Below are 19,300 nucleotides of genomic sequence, written 5' to 3' on the forward strand. Positions count from 1 at the left end.
GCAGAAGTGAAGGAAGAAGAATGACTGTGCCCCCAAATACCTTTGGGCCAGAGTGCGATGGGCTAACAATAGTGATAGCTCCAAAGAGAAGGTAGTTGTACCAATATTAGTAAAGTAAGAACACAGATAAAATCTCCCTCTGTTATGAACAGACTGAGACAGGGAGTCAATAGAAAGAGTATTTTAGTGTCAGAATCCCACACCCAAGATGAATGGAAACCTTCACAATGTTTGGAAGGGAAGAACAGCTGGAAGTTCTACTGTAATGAAGTGCTTGCTCCTCTGAAAAGATCCATAACAGGTGCCCTCTGCCGCATACAGTGGTAGGAGCTCAGGGGCTATTTTGTCCAGTGGGGAAGTATGGAGTGATGGGACAAAGCCATCATTACCCTGGAGGCCAGTTTATGGGCCAATCGGTACCTTCAGAGAAACTAAGAAAAACACCATAGTTTAATTGAACTCTTTTCTCATGTATTGACCAAGGGGAGGGCTCCAGAACAAAGGTTGAAGATGCCAGGATCAATCTGACAAGGAGAAATTCTAATAGAAATTAACCTATCCACAAGGGACTTATGGAATTTTGTGAGGAGTAGCAGGATTCTATCTCCCATCTCTGTGGTTTCTCTCACAACCTGCTAGGTGGAGGAAGTGCAGGGTGCTGGAATGGAGCTAGTCAGGCTCAAATGCTCATTTCTGATGCTTCTAATGGGCCCTTTGTGTGGAATTAGCACTGTGGGGAAGCAGGTTTCAATGTGAGAACACGAACATGGGGAAGGGCTGACTACAGGCGGCCTGGCATCAGAGACCTGAGACAAAGACAGTGAAGGAAGCAATTGTCTGGATGCTCTCTGCCCATTTATGGACTTAAAGCAGAGCTAATTTTTATTTGTCTTAAATTTTTTTTCTTGTGGACAGGAGCTAAAAAAGGAAAGTGTGAGAGACAAACAAATAAAAGTTAAAGGAGAAAGAGAGAGAGAGATAATCTTCAACTTCTAGGACAAAGAAAGTCAATCAGACTGAAGTGGAAGCAGACAATCTGGTCCCTCTACACTGGCCCATGCCTCCTTGCTTCCTGGTGGATGGAGACATAACAGTGTAAGGGTATTGCACTGGCTAAGTTTGTCATGTCCAACTCTGCCGGTTGGTCCAAATACTGCAGAGGAACCTATTACTGCGACCAGTTAAATGTAACTCCTTTAGCACAGGTGGGCGAGACCTATGCCTTCTTGTTGAAGGGTCAGGATTTTACACTGCTGATCATCAGTGCTGAAGGTTGATACATACGTTATCCACTGTAGGTTTGGGGAAGAGGAGATATTTGGCAATTGCTCAAAAGGGGCATTCTAGCAGCTGTGGCATGCCAGAGTGCAGGAGTTGTGAAAGGTCTGGCTATATACTTGCACTTGGATTTTCCTACATTAGGGGAATTCTAAGCCAAATTTAAATTTGCTATTTGCTGCCAGAGCGGTGAGAAACAGAATTGGTGGGGCTGAATATCTCTGTATATTTTATGCTTTTCATTTAAAAGCAGATTATCTGTAGACTATTAGGTTCATTTTGGTTGTTTTGAATTGAAGTTTGCAAGATATATGTCAGAGAGACAAGCTGTTGGTGAAAGAGACATGCTTTAGAGTTTACACAGAACTCTTCTTCAGGTCAGATATGTTAATTAGAAATAAAATAAAAATATAAGGGGTGGAATCCTGACCCTACTGAGGTCAATAGCAAAACTCCCATTGATTTCATTGGAGCCAGGAACACAATAACATACTTCCCATTGACACCACTGGGACTTACTTCTATCCTGTGGGGAAAGAATAGCACCACCTTGGACCCAGATCTGGGCATACTAGGATCCTTCCCTCTCCCTCATAGTCTCATCACCTCAACTTCATTCCACACCATCCCCTCCTTCCCCTCTTCTCCCCTGCTCTGTCCTCCTCATCCTCCCTTCTCTTCCCTTTTCTTTCCATTCATCTGATACCCTCCTGATTACCCTGCCCCCCCCCACACAATTGTGGCGCTAACCTGATGTTTGCTGCCATCACATTGTTCACTCTGCTGGTGTTTCTACCCCTTCACCCAGCTTGTGTCTGTCTTGTCTATTTGGAGTGCAAGCTCTTTGTGGGCAGGGACTATCTACTGTCCTGTGTTTGTACAGTGCCTTGCACAATGGAGCCGTGGTGCATGACTGAGACTCCTAGACACTATAGTGATAATAAAATAGCAATAATAATAATATTTAATATGTATATAGCCATAGCACCTGATTCACATTGTGCTGAGAACTGAATAAACACATAGTAAGAAATTAATAGTAACAAATATATTTTACATCAAGAGCTCCACCCCTGCTCCGTCTTAAAGTCAAGGGAAGGTATTCCAATGGGTGTAATGGGACTAGGATCACACCCCAGTGCCCTTTCCAAACTTATTCAGAAGAATCTGTTTGCCTAATGTTTCATGCATGCAATTCCCATTAGACTTATATCCACATCAAAAGGAGAAAATAACCTATGACCTATTGCTTCAGTGATTAAATTTAAATTATATTCATTATATTGTTAAATTATCATTTGTAAATGCATTCTATTTCCTGGTCTGCTATTGTAGGAGAAAATGTATTTGTGCAACTTTTTGTACAGTGTGAATTGTTTGAGAGAAAGGGATTGCTGCATCTTTAACCGCCATTAGTGGTAAAACTGACACTTCATATTAACATAAATCCTTTGGGAACTACTTTACAATTTGGCAATCAAAATTACTTTTCATCCAGATACTGGAGTGTTGATATTCTCATAATCCTATCTGAAAATGCTTTTGGTTATATTGTCAGCTCACATAACCAACAAAAATGTTTTGTAATGATGAGTAACTCTCTCTGAAAAAATGCACAGTACAGGAATGATTTAATATGTGTCTCTTAAATTGGCCTCTCCATTTAATATTTCTCTCTGATTCCAAAGGGGTTAATTCTATTTTGTATCCACAAAATATCAGAATTTTTCTATATCATAGATTGGTGTGGCAAAGGATGTGGAACAAAATTGTATGGTACAGGGGAGATATTTCACTGTAACTTAATCACTTTAACTATATTTTAGAGAATAGTTTGATAACAGTAAGTAATACTTTACACTTATACAGAATCTTCATGATTTATCTCAAAGCACTTTACAAAGGTTGTAAAGCATTCTCACTATTACAGAAGGAGCGACTGATGAACAAAGAGGCTAAATGACTTGCCAAACAGCACTTAGTAGTAGATCTGAAACTAGGACCCAGATCTCCTGACTCGTAGCCTCATGTTCAGTCCACTAGACCATAGTTGCCTCATGAAGAAAGGACGTCTAAGAATGATTTCAAAAATAAACAATAACGTATTTGAAAACTTTTCTTTAAAGTATTATAATGTATGTGACATCCTCAACAGAGATGATGAAACCATGACAAATAAAATTAAAAAATTTTGGTTGAAAAAGTGACGGGAGGGGGGAAATGTGTGGAAATTTTCTTTCAATTTTTCATCAAATGTTTAAACTTGTGTAGATTTCTAACTAGCTCTACTTGATAATGGCTCAATTGTGATGTCCTCAGGCAGACAATTCATTGACTTCTGATTGCTATAGACTGTAGGACTGGCCCTAAGGTGAAAATGTGCTGAATCTACAAACTTATTAAAAACTGAATTTTATCTGCGCTATAAAAGCATCATATTTACGGAGTATAGTGAGGCAGAGTGGCCTCCCTCCAGACTGGAGAGCGATGGACCACTACACTCCCCTTGGTGGGCTGAGCCAAACCGCCCTGCCCCCCTCGCCAGAAGTACCAGGGCAAGGCAGGAAGTATAAAGGGAGGGCTCTGCAGCTCAGTTGGGCAGGAGCCAGCAGAGGAGACGGACACCTCTGTCTTGTGGCAGCACCCAGGAGCAGAACCTGCCCTCTGCTGCGCCCTGCCCCCAGAGGAAACAGACCCAGACGAGGAGTTGCCGGGACTACAGTCGGCTGTATACCCCAAGGAGCCCGAGGACCTGTGGAGGACAGAGGTATGAAATCCTGGGGACGTAGGAAGTAGCCCCGGGCAGCCAATAACTAGCCTGCTACAGGGCTGACTACTTCTAGATGGCCGCGTTGTGGCTGTATCCCTGTCGACCCAGTGGCAGACCCCTCTGCCACTGTTAGGGCCCTGGGCTGTGGTGGAATAGGGCGGGCCCGCATCCCACTGCCACCTCAACCCCAGGGTGGCCAACTCCCCACCTTAGGCCAGGAGGTCTGTGCTCCGTGAATACCCCTGCCTGCATCCTAGACTGGGTGCTCAACCCTTGTGCTCAACCTGTAGACTGCGTGGGTGCTCACTCCTACCTGAACCCCAGGAATGTGTGTGCTTGCTGGCTGCTTGAGCCCCAAGCTGAGGCTAAAGCCTGTTCCCTGCTCAGCCCCACCCAAAGACGTAGAGCTTATTGACTTGGTGTATTTGCTGGCTGCCTGGGCTGGGAGCTGTTAACTGGTGTCAGACCCAGCTGAGAGGCTGTGGGCTAAAGACTACACTGGGCACTGCTCCGCCCACAGGTAGGGACAGGAGCCCCAGACTATCATGGTGAGTTTGTCTCTGTTAGACGGGCCCAGAAACATAGACTGTGTATGGCTCAGCCCCGCCGGTGCGGCCCGAGCCTGAAGGCTACCGCCCCTGACAACGAGACAGAGTGGCCTCCCTCCAGACTGGAGAGCAAGAGACCACTACAAGGAGCCTAACCATTGTCTTTATTAATGGAACTTTCAAGGTGACATATTTTCCATCAGTATAATGCTGTCTGGCAAATCTTCCCCATTGGTGATATTTTAAATCAAACCCAAACTGAACACCTGTAGTGATACTTTAGAAGAAAGAAAGGGTGGGATTTGCCTTAAAATAAAAGTGCTTGAATTAAGTGCAATCCCCAATCCTAGAAAAAGTTTAATAAACCTGTAGGTGAAAACGCTTTGATTTCCTTATTTTATTAAAGGTAATAATGCATTACATGAATACATGTACTATGTACATGTTAAAATGGATTCACAAGTTGTAGTGGACTTAATTTTTTGTTCTTTTCCAAATTTGTCAAAATTTTTGACAGCATAAGATTACAGCATTGTGATCATAGAATCATAGAATCATAGAATATCAGGGTTGGAAGGGACCCCAGAAGGTCATCTAGTCCAACCCCCTGCTCAAAGCAGGACCAATTCCCAGTTAAATCATCCCAGCCAGGGCTTTGTCAAGCCTGACCTTAAAAACCTCTAAGGAAGGAGATTCTACCACCTCCCTAGGTAACGCATTCCAGTGTTTCACCACCCTCTTAGTGAAAAAGTTTTTCCTAATATCCAATCTAAACCTCCCCCACTGCAACTTGAGACCATTACTCCTCGTTCTGTCATCTGCTACCATTGAGAACAGTCTAGAGCCATCCTCTTTGGAACCCCCTTTCAGGTAGTTGAAAGCAGCTATCAAATCCCCCCTCATTCTTCTCTTCTGCAGGCTAAACAATCCCAGCTCCCTCAGCCTCTCCTCATAACTCATGTGTTCCAGTCCCCTAATCATTTTTGTTGCCCTTCGCTGGACTCTCTCCAATTTATCCACATCCTTCTTGAAGTGTGGGGCCCAAAACTGGACACAGTACTCCAGATGAGGCCTCACCAATGTCGAATAGAGGGGAAAGATCACGTCCCTCGATCTGCTCGCTATGCCCCTACTTATACATCCCAAAATGCCATTGGCCTTCTTGGCAACAAGGGCACACTGCTGACTCATATCCAGCTTCTCGTCCACTGTCACCCCTAGGTCCTTTTCTGCAGAACTGCTGCCTAGCCATTCGGTCCCTAGTCTGTAGCTGTGCATTGGGTTCTTCCGTCCTAAGTGCAGGACCCTGCACTTATCCTTATTGAACCTCATCAGATTCCTTTTGGCCCAATCTTCCAATTGGTCTAGGTCCTTCTGTATCCTATCCCTCCCCTCCAGCGTATCTACCACTCCTCCCAGTTTAGTATCATCCGCAAATTTGCTGAGAGTGCAATCCACACCATCCTCCAGATCATTTATGAAGATATTGAATAAAACCGGCCCCAGGACCGACCCTTGGGGCACTCCACTTGATACCGGCTGCCAACTAGACATGGAGCCATTGATCACTACCCGTTGAGCCCGACAATTTAGCCAGCTTTCTACCCACCTTATAGTGCATTCATCCAGCCCATACTTCCTTAACTTGCTGACAAGAATACTATGGGAGACCGTGTCAAAAGCTTTGCTAAAGTCAAGAAACAATACATCCACTGCTTTCCCTTCATCCACAGAACCAGTAATCTCATCATAAAAGGCGATTAGATTAGTCAGGCATGACCTTCCCTTGGTGAATCCATGCTGGCTGTTCCTGATCACTTTCCTCTCATGCAAGTGCTTCAGGATTGATTCTTTGAGGACCTGCTCCATGATTTTTCCAGGGACTGAGGTGAGGCTGACTGGCCTGTAGTTCCCAGGATCTTCCTTCTTCCCTTTTTTAAAGATTGGCACTACATTAGCCTTTTTCCAGTCATCCGGGACTTCCCCGGTTCGCCACGAGTTTTCAAAGATAATGGCCAGTGGCTCTGCAATCACAGCTGCCAATTCCTTCAGCACTCTCGGATGCAACTCGTCCGGCCCCATGGACTTGTGCACGTCCAGCTTTTCTAAATAGTCCCTAACCGCCTCTATCTCCACAGAGGGCTGGCCATCTCTTCCGCATTTTGTGATGCCCAGCGCAGCAGTCTGGGAGCTGACCTTGTTAGTGAAAACAGAGGCAAAAAAAGCATTGAGTACATTAGCTTTTTCCACATCCTCTGTCACTAGGTTGCCTCCCTCATTCAGTAAGGGGCCCACACATTCCTTGGCTTTCTTCTTGTTGCCAACATACCTGAAGAAACCCTTCTTGTTACTCTTGACATCTCTGGCTAGCTGCAGCTCCAGGTGCGATTTGGCCCTCCTGATAACATTCCTACATGCCCGAGCAATATTTTTATACTCTTCCCTGGTCATATGTCCAAACTTCCACTTCTTGTAAGCTTCTTTTTTGTGTTTAAGATCCGCTAGGATTTCACCATTAAGCCAAGTTGGTCGCCTGCCATATTTACTATTCTTTCGACTCATCGGGATGGTTTGTCCCTGTAACCTCAACAGGGATTCCTTGAAATACAGCCAGCTCTCCTGGACTCCTTTCCCCTTCAAGTTAGTCCCCCAGGGGATCCTGGCCATCCGTTCCCTGAGGGAGTCGAAGTCTGCTTTCCTGAAGTCCAGGGTCCGTATCCTGCTGCTTACCTTTCTTCCCTGCGTCAGGATCCTGAACTCAACCAACTCATGGTCACTGCCTCCCAGATTCCCATCCACTTTTGCTTCCCCCACTAATTCTACCCGGTTTGTGAGCAGCAGGTCAAGAAAAGCACCCCCCCTAGTTGGCTCCTCTAGCACTTGCGCCAGGAAATTGTCCCCTACGCTTTCCAAAAACTTCCTGGATTGTCTATGCACCGCTGTATTGCTCTCCCAGCAGATATCAGGAAAATTAAAGTCACCCATGAGAATCAGGGCATGCGATCTAGTAGCTTCCGCGAGCTGCCGGAAGAAAGCCTCATCCACCTCATCCCCCTGGTCCGGTGGTCTATAGCAGACTCCCACCACTACATCAGTCTTGTTGCACACACTTCTAAACTTAATCCAGAGACACTCAGGTTTTTCTGCAGTTTCGTACCGGAGCTCTGAGCAGTCATACTGCTCCCTTACATACAGTGCTACTTGCCCACCTTTTCTGCCCTGCCTGTCCTTCCTGAACAGTTTATAACCATCCATGACAGTACTCCAGTCATATGAGTTATCCCACCAAGTCTCTGTTATTCCGATCACGTCATAGTTCCTTGACATCACCAGGACCTCCAGTTCTCCCTGCTTGTTTCCAAGGCTTTGTGCATTTGTATATAAGCACTTGAGATAACCTGTTGATCGCCCCTCATTGCCAGTATGAGGCAGGAGCCCTCCCCTCACAGACATTCCTGCCTGTGCTTCCTCCCGGTAACCCGCTTTCCCACTTACCTCAGGGCTTTGGTCTCCTTCCCCCGGTGAACCTAGTTTAAAGCCCTCCTCACTAGGTTAGCCAGCCTGCTGGCAAAGATGCTCTTCCCTCTCTTCGTAAGATGGAGCCCGTCTCTACCCAGCACTCCTCCTTCATGGAACACCATCCCATGGTCAAAGAAACCAAAGCCTTCTCTCCGACACCATCTGCGTAGCCATTCGTTGACTTCCACGATTCGACGCTCCCTACCTAGGCCTTTTCCTTCCACGGGGAGGATGGACGAGAACACCACTTGCGCCTCCAACTCCTTTATTCTTCTTCCTAGAGCCACATAGTCCGCAGTGATCCGCTCAAGGTCATTCTTGGCAGTATCATTGGTGCCCACGTGGAGAAGCAGGAAGGGGTAGCGATCCGAGGGCTTGATGAGTCTCGGCAGTCTCTCCGTCACATCACGAATCTTAGCCCCTGGCAAGCAGCAGACTTCTCGGTGATGGGGTATACCAGACCCTCTGAGGCCACCTGCTGGAAGTAGCATGGCCCTACTACACCCCATCCCAAAAAAGGGTAATAGAGAGCTTGTCTAGGGTGACTGAGTAGGACACAGCCAATCAAGGCCCAGCAGCTTAGTATAAGAAGAGCTGCAGGGCTAGAGGCAGTTCAGTTTCTTGCTGGAGCTCTAGGAGTGTGGCTGGTGTGCGGCTGGCTGACAGAGCTACAGAACCCAGAACAGGGCAGCATTGCCAGAAGCCTGGGGGGAGCGAGAAGGAGCCCTGAGCTGGTTGCTGGGACTCCATTAGGGCAAGGCCCTGAGATAAGAGTGAAAATGGTGCGGGGCTGTGGGGAAGTGGCCCAGGGAATTAGAGAAGCCATGTGACACAGTTAAAGGGACACAGCCAATGGCTGCGATCTATAGGGTCCCTGGGCTGGGACCCAGAGTAGTGGGTCCCCTACACCCCCCCATTAGCCACTGGGGGTAAGTAGCCTTGACACTGAGGCACCCCAGAGGGGGAACTGAACTATAGTGGCCCAGGGCTGTAGCCAGGAAGCCCCAAGAAGGTGAAGTAATTGTCTCCAGGGCGGGAGCCCTGCGTCACTGCTTTATCCCAGAGCAGGGACAATCTGAGAGAGAGCATGCAGGTGTGTGCACTTGGCCAAGGGGGCGCTCATGAGAAGTCAGTGCACTCCATTACAAGCACACACTTATAGATGATGGATTTTTAATAACTGACAAGTACATTACTGCTACCTTGATCAGAAGAAAAAGCCACATGAGAGATTTAGAAAGCAGGCATTTTTGGCCTGCCAGTAAAAGCCAGAACTGTAGCTGTCCACATTTCACTTCTAATAAGAGCTTATCGCTAGTTGATCACATTCTTTCTACTGGCATTTCTGTGTCACCTCAGCAGCCTTGGCACCACACTAATGACAGGACTCATTTATGTATCCTAACCACTGGAAAGAAACATTTCACTATAACCGTTTCGTTAAAGTACAATGGAATTTCTGCTGTAAATCGTTTATACCATAAGGAACATTATGCCATATAGAGTCCTGACAACTTTTCACATCAGAGTTTGATTGATGTGTTACTGCAGGGGATGCTGGGCAAACTGTACCTCATAAACTGTATATTTACAACAATCAGTATTCAACAAAAGTAATTGAGGGAGGATAGGGAGAAGTTCCATAACATTTCAGCCTGGGATTGAGTGCGGAAACAGTGAAATATGAAGGTGCTAAAGAAAAGTGAATACTGTAGAACATGTCTAAGCTGGCCACAACATTCACTGATCTTTGTTATTTCAAATTTTATATTTTCTCCTAATTTTCATATCTTTTTGTTCTAGTGAGAAAATAATTAGACATATTACATTCAGGAGATTGGCTGGCATTTAACTCCTGACAAGGGAAAAATGTTGGCACTCTGGCGGAAGCAATAATAACGGCTGCATGGCAGACAGTTATAATTTCCTTCCACCATCTGGTTGCGCCTGAGCCATATATTTAACGTCCATTATTATCAATGGGATGTACATGGTATGATAAGGTTCTTTACACTGAAGTAGGGAGAGAGAGAACGTCTTCAAAGCAACTAAACCTTACAGGTTAAAATTGTACTCATGTTAAAAAACAATCTGTAGGGCTCCTGTTTAATGTGAGCAAATCTCCTGGACACTACTGCAACAAAGTAATAATTTCATCTGTGGGTGCAAGCTCCACACAGGCAATTGTTACAGCAGTATACTAGGAAGTATGCCCCTTCTTCCTCTTCCCCTCACATTGTCAGACATTTTGGACGATATTAAAGGCTTCTGTTTTTCTGTGGATATTGTGACCTCTTTCTAAATCTCCTCCTCTTGACTTTTCTTTGGCTGTGTGGAGCTGTTTCCAAGAGATTTTGATGCTTTTGGTGGCTACAGCAATGAACATGCTATTTTAAACAGAATTACATCAAATGAAGCCCACCATTGTTTGCAGTAGTGGATCATTTGCCATGTTTATCATTGCCTAATCTCTGTTGCTAAACTTGCTGTTATATAAAATGCGCACACAGCGCATGCACAGTTGTAGTCTGGACATGTGCTGAATAATGTTTCTAGTTTAAAATTCAGATACAAATACAAAATAAAATGAATTCCCTGTTTCACATATCCCATCAATGTGGTAAAATCCATATAAATTCAGGTAGGTATGTCATATGCCTAGGCTAGAAAAATATTCTGCTAGGTAAGAAAGGGGTAAGTAAAGTACTGTTATACTCTATAGAGAAGTTAAGTGAGGTGCATGAGTTAAGTAGTCTGGTGGCAGAGCCAGAAATGGAACCAAGGAGGCCTGATTCATGAGACTTTGCCCTAACCAGTGGATACGCTCCCTCCTCAGCGATCAGAGTAAGAAATGGTCCCAAATATCTTGTCACCATAGGAGAGTGTCTATAAAGTGCTTTGAGATCTTCAGATGAAAGGGGCTACATAAATACAAAGTAGTACTAGTATTATATTAAGCTGAGCTGACCTAATAAATACAGATTAATTGTGAATGAAAAAAATATTGAATATGATCTCTTTCTTCCCAAATGATTCCACAGCAGGATTAGTTGGATTTTTTGGGGAAAAATAAAACTTTTTTCTCTCATGTCATGCCATGAGATTGAGGAAATAAGCCTATTTTGGGATGAGTGCTTTTTCTATAAATGTAATTAAAATTTTCTTTTAAACTTTAAGTGTAAGCATGATGAAGAGTATCAAACTGACACAACCATCTGCTATGAGGCTTGGTGTGTGTTATTTTGAAACCCTTTCCCCACCCCTGCAAACTCCACTTTAGCTGACAATCCTTTGACTGGTTAACAGGTTCCCTGCACTTTGTTTCTCACATTGCCAGTTTGTTGATCTACGGGTATGAGTCACGTTTGGGTATGAGAGGTCCTGGATTCAAATCCCAGATAACCCTTTGCAGGGGCCTGAGTTGGTTCTATACCTTTAAATTAAAAGTGAGCATGGCTTAGTTGGCTAAATGTACCTGTCTAGCAGGGTTTAAATTCAGCCAGAGATGTCCGGATCAGAGATCTGGTAAATATTTTCAAACACGTGGGAGTCCTGGCGCTTCCCCTGGGGCAGAAGCCCCTAGCCCTAGTGCCTCCTGCAGGGCTGAAGCCCTGAGCCTCAGGGCTCCATGAAGTACACTGTGAGAATTTAAGCTGTGCTGCCTAGTACCTATGAGATCCTAGGCACATATTTCAGCAGGGCCTGGAGTTGGGTTTCTATGGATTATTAATTGGATGTTTTTCTAAAAGATCTGCTCTAGGAATTATTCTAGAAGTTCTATGGGCCTGTGTTATACAGGAGGTCAGCCTAGATTACCACAGTGGTCCTGCCTGGCCTTGGAATCTATGAATCTATTACATAATACATTAATAAGGGGGGAAGAATAATCTGCTTGACGGATTCAAGGTGCTAAAGAGCTGAGTCCATGACATCCATAGAACTAAAATGGCAGGAAGAATGGAGACACTGCTGGGCTCAGAAGAATGATTTAAAGTTGTGGGGGTAAGACTGTGGGAGGAAGAAATTTTCCATTATTAGGACTGGGGAATATGCACATGCTTTCAGCTCTCAAGCTGAAATAAAAAAATGTGAAGGATGACATAAGCCAAGAAGAATCAATTAAAACGTGGGAAAACACTGGTTTCAATGACAGGTTTCAGAGTAACAGCCGTGTTAGTCTGTATTCGCAAAAAGAAAAGGAGTACTTGTGGCACCTTAGAGACTAACCAATTTATTTGAGCATGAGCTTTCGTGAGCTACAGCTCACTTCATCGGATGCATACCGTGGAATCTTGTTCCTGGGATGCATGAAACACCAGGATGCTCCCAGCAAACTGGGAAGTACAATTATCATAGCCTTGCTCTGCTTGCCTCATCTTGGGTTCAATTTTGGTTCATGACTTCTATGTCTCTGTCTACAATTATCTATAATTTCCAATTGCCATTAGGGCAGAATTCAAGTGAAACCAAACATTTAAACAAATATGTTCAAGAAAGTCTACCCAGGATTGTTATCCCTTTCCCAGATAAGAACAACACTGGCATGACTTATGCTACTAAACACAGTAGATTAGAATCACTCGCAGAGCAGAAGGAGTAGTGAGCAATGAGAACTAGAAATCTAGTCTAAGGACTGTCACCCATGAATGTATGTGGGTCAGAAGATTTTTTTATGATGGATGAGAAAAGCTCCTTCTTGGTTTTAAATCACCTATTTGGGGACAAATGCCCTACCCCGATGTTTATACTTGACTTTGTATTGTATTCATATTTGAGTCATGTTCAGGGCTGAATATGAATTGATCCTGATATTTGCCTCCACTATTATTTAGCTCCAAAAATATGGAGCTCTTCATATTGGAACCTAAGATGAAAGCAGATCTCATACTGTCCATTTATGTATTTCCTAATTTTCACTGTATTTTTTTCAGTGTTGCCAAGTAATCAGTTTATAGTCTGCACTTTTCGCCTTTTGTCATGATGGCTTCACCCCAAGAGGCTGCTCAGGCTCTGCTGAATTGAAAGTGCAGGGCTCTGCTAAAATACTTCATTTATTATAGTAACTACACATATGGGGAGCAATTATTTGCAAAGGGCTGCTCTCTCCTTAAAATGGAACATCAAGTCAAATATATTTTGAGCAGCAATGCTGAGTTACCAAAAATACTTGGTAATGATGGGCACTCCCTTTTTACTTTCACATCTCTTTAGAGTCTTCCTATGAAGACAGCACTTTGGAGAATAACATATCGGCACTGACATTCTTTTTCTTTTCTTTTTTTTCCCACTAAAGCCCTGAGAGAGAGTTATGTTTAAAAACGGTTTGCAAACTTTGTTCAAATATGGCTCCACTAACTCTTTTCTCAAATCTCCCTGTCTTAGTCCACACTGCAATCAAACTGACCCACATTGTCAAACAGTTTTCAAATACAGTATGTATTTCTCACGAGTGTAGGTAGAAGCTCAAGTGCAATTTCAACAAGTACTCCTGCCAGGAGGTTCAATCAAGAATAACTTTTCAGAACAGTGAAAGAGATTGGATTATTAATTAATATTTATTATCAGTATTGAAGTAACAGCTACAAGATGGTAGGCTCTGTCTACATATGCACAGGAACACACAGTTCCTGCCCTAAAGAGTTTATAATCTAAAGACAAAAGTTTCAAAAACGGATGCCTAAAATTAAATTAAATTCTCAAATCCATATATGCTGGATATTCGGCACTTCTGAAATCCAGGCCAGTTATTTAGGTGCCTATATATGAACTTGGGAGCCCAACCTTAGGCACCCATTTTTGAAACTGGCCTACAAAGACAAGCAAAATACAAAGGGTGAGATTCTGTGCTGCTTCTCTTGCAATGCTGGGGAAGTGGGGACAAAAGTGGCTTCAAACTCCCAGGTTACTGATGGGTTACTAAGAATGCACAAAGTGCTACAGGCCTATATGCCAGGGCTTGCATGAGAAAGTGCACAGGATATCCAAAGATGGTCCTGTGCAAGGCCTGTACTTGAGAAATTCTTCACCGGCTGTAGAATCACAAAAAGGGCCATAGCTGGGTGAAAAATCTCACTCAAAGAGTGGAGAGGAGAAAGACACAATCAAACTATGTATAATTTTCTATACACTGAAGCAACTCACCACTCCATTACATGTTTATCAGGCCCACTGTTTGTCATTTTGTGTAATAAATACTCAACTCAACTATACCCAACTATCCGTAACCTATCCATTACTAATTGGCCAGTTTTTTGGATGTGGCACAGAAGAAACAGATTACACAGAGGAAGAATTTGGTGGAAGAGAGAGTAGTGGCTTTATGGATCACTTCAGAAACTTGTACTGAGCATATGGAGCTATGTGGAAGAAAGTGCAATGATGGTACTGGGAGGAGCAGGGTAGGGAGCAGTCAAAGCTAACATCCTTGGCTGAGTGGAGGGGATGGTGGGTGGTGTGGTATGAGACAAGAACAGAGTATAGGGAAGGGCAGAGATGTGAAATGCCTTGAAGGGTTGAACCTGATACATTGGAAGAGGGGTAGCCAGAGAAGGCATCTGGATAAAACATACAGAATGATTGGTGAGGGAAATGATTTTGGCAGCAGCATTTTCAATGGAGTGTAGGGGTGTGATGTGGGCATAAGAAAGGCCAGAGAGGAGATGGTTTCAGTAATCAAGGGTCTATACAAGAGTTTCAGCTCTGTGGACAGAAAGATGAAGTTGGCCCTTAGAGAAGTTATTATGCAAGAGTTAGCAAGATTTGAGCACAGCCTGGGTGTGTACATCAATGAAGAGAGACTTGTCAAAGATAACTTCCAGGTCATGGGCCTGGATGATGGAAGAATGGTGACAAAGTAACACAGTGCCAAAGAACGGAGAGAGTCGGTCATTGAATTTGGGGAGGAAGGGTAAGGAATTTAGTGCAGATTATCCTTGTGTGTAATTATGATGCGCGATTGAGAAATGCACATCTTATTTCCAGATCACTGATTTTAGACGGAGACAGGGCTACTTCAGAGTACTTTGACACAATCATTAGATAATGACATAATTTAAATTCTCTCTTTCTCTTTCTGCTCTTTCAGCTATTTATATGTAATGTTCTGAACACAGATTTCATGAGTATTTACTGAGTTATCACATTTCACTTCAAAGTGGCTTTATGTCAATAGTGATTGAAACAATTCCCTTATTTTAGTGATATATAGTAGAGGTGGTTCTGAAACTAAACTAAATCAGGCACTCCCAAACTTTGTAAAGTTTGAATCTGAATCTGAACTTTGTTGCTTAGGACCATCTCCAATACACAGGGCCAAACTGATGGCAAGGGAGTTAACCTGGATCTATGCCAGTGTAACTTAGTGCAATATTTTGCACATAATTTATACATTAGTTTGAGAGCCTTCAAAGTGAAAGGTGCTATATACAAGCATAAGATATGACTATAAGAACAAAAAACTTGACGAATAGCATATAATATTTAAATTTTGTTCTTAATTTAAGAGCTCTTTTTTACATACAGTATACAATTTTTATCTAAAAGGCTATGGGAGCAAATATAGATGGGATAAAAACATCTTTTGCTTGATGTGGAATACATGCAATATATTCCTTAAGAACATGAAAAAAGAAAATAAGGATGAGAATCTTGGAGACAGTTTTGTTTTCCATAAGTCTTCAGGTATTACTGGTTAGTGGATTTTTAGCAGCAAGTATAGTATAATAACTAGCAGAAAGTTACTATATGTAAAACCAACCAATCAAAAGTTTTCTTCTTAAACTTCAATCTAAGGGTAAGAATAAGCAGAACAATTTAATGGTAAATTTGCATCACCTTGTCAAATAACGACAAAGAAGATACTTTGATGTATACTGTTCTTCTTTGAGGACTTACGATTCAGAACAGGGGAGGGGTAATAGCAAGAAAACAAACTTGTGTGAAAGCCAAAGCATAAATGTGTAAAATTTAGACAATTTTAGGACAAATGTATCAAGGTAGAGTTTGAATAATTTTTAATACTATGCAATAATTGGTTTCATATGTGGGTTGGTTTAAAATACAATAGATATAATTATGTAAAATATGTCAGCCTTGACACATTCATAGGAAAATGCTTAAAATTATTAAATGCTCAGCAGGGTGAACAGGGCTTTCACTTACGCCTACTTTCATAAATAGCTCTTGACTTCTCATATAGCTCATATGGGTCGGGTTTTCTTGGATCAAAGGCCTCTGTTGAATCAGGAAACGAACTCCTGTGAAGGGTGGGTGGAAAGGGAATACTCTGTGGTATAGCTGGAGCAGATAAACTGGTCTGAGGGCTGCCTTGATTCTCCCATCGCTCCATCATCTGTAATAAATATATACAGAAAATAAAAGATTAAACATCTTTTCACAAACCATAATTACTTCGAACACTCGAGAGAAAGTGGCTTCAGTTACAAGTGTGATAGATATACATATATTTTGTAAAGTTAGAAAATCTTCTGGGTATCTTTGGGGATGAAAGAAGCTCTAAATATTATTTTAAAGTTACTTCCATTAAATTAAAAGTTCTTATTCCAAGGTTTTGGTGTGTATAGATATATCAAAATACACAACAAATGAAGAAACAGCTACAACTTAAAAAAACCCCACGTCTTTCCTAACTATTTAATGTACCCATCACATATGTACAAAGCCTTCCTTGTCTGATTGTGCCTCATTTCCACCCTGCTAGGAAATCCCAGGGAAACGGATGAGCTTTCCAGTATTCCCTGAAGGCTAATTGAGTCTGTCCAACCAAAATGGGGATGCAGTAATTTCAAAATTGGAGGATTCCACACCAGAGGCTCCTTACTACCAAATCCCTCTATTTTAAACCAGAGGCCCTTAACCCAATGACAGCTGCCTCTTTGTCACACAAAGAGAATGGTGATCTCTCAGGCAGCTGAATCCCTCACTGTTTGGGACCCCATTCTGCAACACTACTCAGGTTGAGTGACACTTACTCAGAGACCCATTTGCTTCAGTGAGGCAACTCACGTAGCTAAGTGCGACTCAGTGTGACTAAGAATTTTTGAATTAGGCCCACCAAGATTTATAGGTTAAAGCCAACATCTTAAGCAATGCCTTAAGCATGAAACACTTCTTAACAGACAAGTAGATACATTCTCCATGAACCTAATTATCTGATTGATCCCAATGTGCAACTTATGTAGAGTGCATGACAGTAGACACGAGAAAGGCTTGGATTACTGTAAGGAGAGCTGCACTGACAAAAAGGGTTGCATCTTTTTAGACAAAGACCAATGAAAAAGAGTAGTCTGGGCACATCTATTACTTGAACATCCAGTTGCAGTGAAAGCTTTAATAACACCTTCAAATTTCAAAGATGAATAATGAAAAGTGAGGATTCTCCCTCAATCCAGGGGTTTGATATAATCCTTGTCGTTTCTTCTGGTTTCTTCCTTCCACCTAAAACATATCCAGTCTTATTTAGATAGAGTGAGAGAGAGTTAGTTCTCATCCAAGTACCACACTGGGTAGGTTATTCAATACCTCCAGACAGTTTAGACAAGATGGAGATACACAGCAATGTGTCATATGTTGAAGGCACTGAAGTCCAGGGCTCCTCACTGACACTTCCTAGTGGCAAGGCCTCAAATACACAACGAACAAGAGTGGGGATAATATATGCTGCAATGGTATCCTGCAGGAGATGGCCCTTGGATTTTACCTTCTGGTATCTCTAAGGATATGTCAGCACTAGAGTTTTTATTTGAAACAACTGATTACTAATTAAGTTTAGGCTTGGAAGGATTAGATTTTTATTGGCAAATGTCGATTTCATCACACACACAAACTGATGAAAAAATATTTCCATCAGTGATAACTGAAATGTAAAGATAGGCCAGCTACACTATGTACAGGAACATATTTTATATAAAATATATTTACACTATGTAAACTATTTTATCATGTGACTTTAGTTTCTTAAAAGCACTTCAGAATTAAATCACAACAAATGAAGGTCCTTAATCCCCTTTGGAATGGCAGATGACTGTCAGGTATTCTAGTGAGTAAAAACAGTGTTAATGGTTTGATTAGAGAAAGTTCCTTCTGAGAAATCTTTCCAGAGTTGCTTGTAATGTCCTGAAGGAAGTTTTAACTAACAACATTACTTGTTTGATCCAATTGCTCATTTTATTTTCCAAATGAATGTAAAGATCTTCTGTAGGTTTCTCATTTCCCATCTGACAGAATCATAGTGTATTCTGTACATATGTAAGAAAAATGCTGCTGGAAAATTTTGAGTTTGGTTTAAAGCTATTTACTTTGTATATTTTGACATGTGATTTTGACAATTTGTGTTTTAACAATTATAAAGCTTTAACTTTTTGATACTCAACATCTATTGTCAATAAATAACTATTGTCTGATACCCCCCATAATTTCCTGCAACTGTGAAAATGTAAATCAACAATATTTAAAAATGCTAAAAAAATAAAGATTGATATTATCCATTGAAATTATAAAAAACCAAAAATTTAATTCTGCGATGCCCGATGAAGTTGTTAGGTAACACATTTGTATGTGCTAGTCTAGATACACCACAAGCATGGAGCGAGCACTCGTTAAGTGCCCAGGCTAGCATGTACAAACATGTGAGCTGACTTAAGTTAATTGGCAATCAATTAATAAAAGTAAAAAAAATGTCTAATGAAGACAAATCCTGAAAAGGAACCATCAAAGTAGTGCCACTCCATGTACCCTGCTAGGGACTGAAGCTGTGTCAGCAATCCCTTACTGCAAATGGCATCAAAGGAAGATTACTAGAGTTATACAATGAGTCTAACCTATGAACACCGACTCCATCCTTTCTTTCAACCTACACCCTGGTTTAGCAGGTACGCTTTGCAATATATCCTGAAGATCAACAAAGTCAGACTCTTTCCTAGCAAGAGTGTGTGGAGTAAAGTTTCAGAGTAAAGAGCACTCTCCAAATAAATACATGTAGTGATCATTAGCTGAAGTGTGTCAGCTGATCTCAAACTCCTGAGCTAGTATTTTCACAGAAAGGTGGTCTTCAAAATAGACAGGACACAAATCTTGGGCCAGATGGAGCTACAATGTTTTATACCTTTTGAGGACCTGATCCTTATATGTAGTGGCTACATAGTTAAATTTGTACTGAAAGTCATGA

General features: G+C 42.3%; 1 protein-coding gene across 7 annotated transcripts in view; it reads right to left on the reverse strand.

Annotated features, from left to right (window-relative positions):
- MAGI2 (membrane associated guanylate kinase, WW and PDZ domain containing 2) overlaps window positions 1-19,300 on the reverse strand; it is a 1,196,373-nt gene that overhangs the window by 108,787 nt on the left and 1,068,286 nt on the right. For all 7 annotated transcript variants that reach the window (XM_084630708.1, XM_084630707.1, XM_084630706.1 and 4 more), the window contains one exon: window positions 16,276-16,465. In XM_084630708.1, the coding sequence (XP_084486834.1) occupies window positions 16,276-16,465 (190 nt within the window). The remainder of the gene's footprint in view (window positions 1-16,275; window positions 16,466-19,300) is intronic.

This window comes from Lepidochelys olivacea (assembly GCF_965140295.1).
Source record: "Lepidochelys olivacea isolate rLepOli2 genome assembly, chromosome: 1".
NCBI lineage: Eukaryota > Metazoa > Chordata > Testudines > Cheloniidae > Lepidochelys > Lepidochelys olivacea.